Source organism: Bombina bombina, chromosome 7, assembly GCF_027579735.1.
Source record: "Bombina bombina isolate aBomBom1 chromosome 7, aBomBom1.pri, whole genome shotgun sequence".
NCBI lineage: Eukaryota > Metazoa > Chordata > Amphibia > Anura > Bombinatoridae > Bombina > Bombina bombina.
Genome location: NC_069505.1, coordinates 604706867 through 604712462, shown reverse-complemented (window position 1 = coordinate 604712462; position 5596 = coordinate 604706867). Strand labels below are relative to the sequence as shown.

General features: G+C 43.0%; 1 protein-coding gene across 1 annotated transcript; it reads right to left on the bottom strand.

The window, feature by feature from the left end:
* Window positions 1-570: 570 nt before the first annotated feature.
* LOC128635610 (E3 ubiquitin/ISG15 ligase TRIM25) lies at window positions 571-2181 on the bottom strand. The gene has a single exon (XM_053688673.1). The coding sequence runs from the start codon at window positions 2161-2163 to the stop codon at window positions 571-573; it is 1593 nt and encodes a 530-aa protein (XP_053544648.1). The 5' UTR covers window positions 2164-2181.
* Window positions 2182-5596: the final 3415 nt, after the last annotated feature.

Here is a 5596-nt window from a genome sequence, read left to right as displayed (position 1 = left end):
CAGGCACCATCTTTATATACACAGAATGCAGCATTATTATTATGTGACAGTGTATCTAGTGCAGGATTCTCACAGACACCATCTTTATATACACAGAATGCAGCATTATTATTACGTGACAGTGTATCTAGTGCAGGATTCTCACCCAGGCACCATCTTTATATACACAGAATGCAGCATTATTATTATTATCAGTGTATCTAGTGCAGGATTCTCACCCAGGCACAATCTTTATATACACAGAATGCAGCATTATTATTATGTGACAGTGTATCTAGTAAAGGATTCTCACCCAGGCACAATCTTTATATACACAGAATACAGAATTATTATTATGTGACAGTTTATCTAGTGCAGGATTCTCACCCCGGCACAATCTTTATATACACAGAATGCAGCATTATTATTATGTGACAGTGTATCTAGTGCAGGATTCTCACACAGGCACCATCTTTATATACACAGAATGCAGCATTATTATTATGTGACAGTGTATCTAGTGCAGGATTCTCACCCAGGCACAATCTTTATATACACAGAATGCAGCATTATTATTATGTGACAGTGTATCTAGTAAAGGATTCTCACCCAGGCACCATCATCCCATACCCTAAATGCAGCATGAAGAGGCTCAGTGAAGGTGACAGTGACGGTGTGTAAGTGTCTGATCGGGTCACACAGCTCATAAAAGGTCAGACGCCCAGCCTCATAGTCCAGCAGTATTCCTACTGTGTCACATGATAGAGGGGGGTGTAATGAGGTGACTATTGTGTTATGTCTCATGTAAAGATCTTTATTATGACCCCTCAAACACCAGGACTTGTTATTATTTCCTATCACAGACTGATATCCTCCTCCCCTCTCCATACTGGTATAACAAACCCCTACACACCAGCGCCCTGATGTACTGATCTGCACTTCCCAGTAATGTCGTCCTGAGGAAAAGCTCCTGGTACTTAATACCTGAGGATAATCTGTAAATCTCTCTGGTCTTACTGGTTGCTGCTGGTTTATACCTGACCAGGATGCAGTTTTCAGGTCACCTGATACAATAACATCATTAGCAGCTGTGTTTATATCCAGTAATATGTCTGATGTCACCTGCATATTGATCTCTCTCTTTACATTAGTCACAATATCAGCTAAACCTCTGTATAAGGTCTCTAAGATCAGACCCTCATCTAAATCCCCCCCAGCAGGGACCTGTTTATCACCTCTCTGTGTGACCTCATTATCTCCCGTCTCAGCACCACAAAAGTCATCTCTGTGTGATTCCTGTTCTTGTAGGACAGTTAATGGGTCAGTCATGTTGTACAGCTCCTCAATGTGACTCATCTTCCTGGTCAGCTCGTCCTTCTCTTTTTCCAGCTGCTGGATCAGATCAGAGATTGTGAGTAAAACCTGCTCCTGCTGCCGGGTGATGTCACTCAGGACTCGCTTCTCTAGGTCTTCCAGCTGTTTCCTAATGTCCCTAATCAGGGCAGTGAGTCGCTCTGTTACACCAGCTGCTTTCTCTTGCACCCCTCTCCTGTGCTTCTTCAGACTCTGGACTCTTTTCTCAGTCTTCTCTCTCTTTGTGATCAGTTTCTGCAGAACATTTCTCAGTTTCTCTTTCTTCTTCTCAGAAGCCTCATTCAGCAGCTCCACCTGGTGTCCCCTGTGCTCTCCGGCCAGGGAGCAGGACACACAGATACAGGCAGCATCCTCAGTGCAGTAATATTTCAGCAGCTCCCTGTGTTTGTAGCATTTTCTGTTACCCCAGGAAGTGGTGGGTTCAGTTAAGACGTGTTCCTCAGACTTGCTGTGTACCCTCAGGTGGGTATCACACAGAGAAGCCTCACACATCAGACATGATTTAGCAGCAGGTACAGGAGAGTGAACACAGTAAGTGCAGAAGACCCCAGTGTCTTTTTGCTCTGGCTGAGTAATCTGTAAATGCTTCACTACATTACACAGCGCTATGTTCCTCTGCAGCTCAGGTCGGTTACTGAATCCCTTTCTGCACTCAGGACAGGAATAAACCCCAGACCCCTCCTGGGTACCCAGCACACTCTCAATACAGCCCAGGCAGTAGTTATGGCCACAGCTGAGAGTTACAGGATCTGTATAAATGCTCAGGCAGATGGGGCAGGTTAGCTCCTCTCTCAGATCAGCAGTCGCCATTCTTGTATTCAGCAGGAAACGAAACTTACATTATCTTCCTATTCAGCACAAGGGTGTAGCGGTTACGTAACTGTATGTGCTCTGCCTGTTAACTCTTTATGTCCCAGACTGTAGTGACCAGGGCAGGTTTGTAAACTCTGATAAATGTTCTGTAGCACTCAGTAATTTGTGTATCTGATGACATCACATGAAATATTAGCACAGAAATAAATCTAGTTTTTCTGTTGTGCTATTTGTCTGTGAATAAAATATTATATCACAAAGTATAACAGCACCTACATATACATAAGATAATGGTAGATAAATGTTATGCAGTTTAAATCATCTGTAGTTTCCTTTTCTTAGAATCTCCAATTTATAAAAAAAAAATATGTAATTTGTGTTAGTTAAAGGGAAATGCAAGTTAAAACTTGTTACACTTTTATGATTTTATAGGGGCAACTACTTTATATAAAATGCTTCTAATTTAATATAAAATGAACCTCATTCTCTTGTTCCCCATTTTGAACCTTATTTCCTTTCTATAACGTACTGAAGTAGGCTCAGAAGAGTGCATGTGACTTGTGCACTATATGCAGCAGTGTTTGTAACAATGTTATACATATAGTGCACAAGGCGTGCACGCTCCTGAGGCTACCTCAGTATGCTGTTATGGAGAGTTTAAACAAACAAGACTAAGGGGCATATGTATTAACATGCGAGCGGACATGATACAAAGTGGCGTATCATGTCCGCTGCACATCGATAAATGAAGACAGCAGGGGGTGTCAATCAACCCGATCGTATTCAATCGGGTTTATTTCTGTCTGCGGCCTCAGAGCAGGCGGACAAGTTATGGAGCAGCGGTCTTGATAAATAGGCCCCTCAGACTAAGAGGTAAATTTGAAAACAAAAGTAAAACATTTTTATTCACTATTTGCATTTTTCTATCTTTCACAAGGCACATTTATGAATAGAACTTATATATATATATAATTATCCAGGAGTGGACTGAGACTAACCAGGGTCCCCAGGCAAGAGTGTGGCAGGGTCCCCCACCCCCTCTTTGCTCCAACTACCTACCTCCTCTGCCCGCCCTCCACCCTATTGCCCCTCCCACATCATGTTCCCCTCCCACCTCCATAGCCCCTCCCACATCATGCACCCCTCCCACCTCCATAGCCCCTCCCCCATCATGTTTTTAATAGCCATATAAAGAGACAATTTTTGGCCTGTTGGGAAGGATTGGATAGGCCAGAGGAGACGAACATTACTGGCACCAGTATTTTGATCAAGAGAGTGAGGGAAGAGAGGACGAGCTGACCACTAAGGGCACATTACTAACAGTTGCTAATATTCAGCAGCAGCACTACTATCTATGGACACACAGTGACAGAAGGGGCATATGTCGCAGGTACCACCAGGCAAACAAAAGAAGTAGGCAGGGATATGGGGAGAGATAGGGATAGGACTAAGGGAGGGTCTAAAAAACAAGGCAGGGATATTAGGGACTTACCAGGGCAGTAGGATCAGTTCATAGCTTGTCTTCTTTCTTCACAGATCGTAGGAAAAGCTTGGTTTCTTGTCATGGGCCGCAGGACCATGGAGCGAGGAAGCAGGTTCCACCTAGAAGGCTGCAAGATAGCGTGCTGAGCATACAATTACCTAGAAAGAAAACAAAGGTTACAGGTAAGTTTAATTCCCCTAAATCCTCTTCAGGCTCCATCAGGGCCTCCGGCGCATCCCCTTCCCCTCCCAGCTTTGCCGAAGATGAGCTTTTCTGTGTATCATCAGGCAGTAGCAGAGGATCATCGCCGTTTACCCTATCGGGCCACTCTGATCAATTTGATTCAACCCCTTCTTCCCCCCTCTCTTCCCCTTCTCCCATTTCCGGTTCAGTAAATACTCATAGATTCGAAACAAAGGCCTTGAATCCGGCCTCCGGTCTGCCCAGGACACGCTCATCCTCATATTTGCAGCACCCCTCCCCTCTCCCGGGAACCACCCCAAGTTTCCCTAGCAAGTCCCAAAGCAAGTATTCAGATCAGGCCTCCAGAGCGTCTAAGTCACGCTCCTCTACATCTAAGGCCTCCTACGTGGGTAACGCCTAATCTGCCACACCTAAGATGGCGCCCGGCAATCCTCCTCCCCAGAAATGCATGAACCGGAAGTTTACTGACGCGTTACCGTCACTTCTGGTTATGCGCAGACCACATTCGCCTGGCAAGGGAACGGAGGACGACGGACGTTCTTCCGTTCCCTCCCCTAGTACACGAGCAGGCTCCGGCATGGGAATGGAGGATGTAATAGCATGCAGACGGTGATGTACTCAAGAGACTCCAGGCAGACCTCTGTAACAAAGATCCTCCTGTGGCAAAGCCTGAAAGGATAACAGAATAAGCACTGCAGGTCAATATTAACTGTAATTATTGTAAGGGAAAGGCAAAGTGTCTGATACAACATTGGAAACAAACAGATGACCCCTGCTTGAAGCTTCTAAGCTGCCACATATCCCCATGGTAGATCTCTCACCAACTTCGGTAACAGATCCGCCTTGGGGGTATAGACAGCTTTAAAAGCTCCAAGCAGGGGATCATCTGTGTTTATGTTTTCACAGTGTCATCAAGCACTTTGCATTTCCCTTAACCCCTTAAGGACCACAGCACTTTTCCATTTTCTAACTGTTTGGGACCAGGGCTATTTTTACATTTTTGCGGTGTTTGTGTTTAGCTGTAATTTTCCTCTTACTCATTTACTGTACCCGCACATATTATATACCGTTTTTCTCGCCATGAAATGGACTTTTTAAAAATACCATTATTTTCATCATATCTTATAATTTACTATAAATTTTTTTATAAAATATGATGACAAAATGGAAAAAACACACTTTTTCTAACTTTGACCCCAAAATCTGTTGCACATCTACAACCACCAAAAACACCCATGCTAAATAGTTTCTAAATTTTGTCCTGAGTTTAGAAATACCCAATGTTTACATGTTCTTTGCTTTTTTTTCAAGTTATAGGACAATAAATTCAAGTAGCACTTTGCTATTTCCATCCCATTTAAAAAAAAAAAAAAATTAGCGATAGTTACGTTGTAACACTGATATCTGTCAGGAATACCTGAATATCCCTTGACATGTATATATATATATATATTTTAGAAGACAACACAAAGTATTGATCTAGGCCCATTTTGGTATATTTAATGCCACCATTTCACCGCCAAATGAGATCAAATAAAAAAAAATGTTCACTTTTTCACAAACTTTAGGTTTCTCACTGAAATTATTTACAAACAGCTTGTGCAATTGTGGCACAAATGGTTGTAAATGCTTCTCTGGGATCCCCTTTGTTCAGAAATAGCAGACATATATGGCTTTGGCGTTGCTTTTTAGTAATTAGTAATTTAGTAACACTCTCCCTATACACACTATATTAAATAGCTA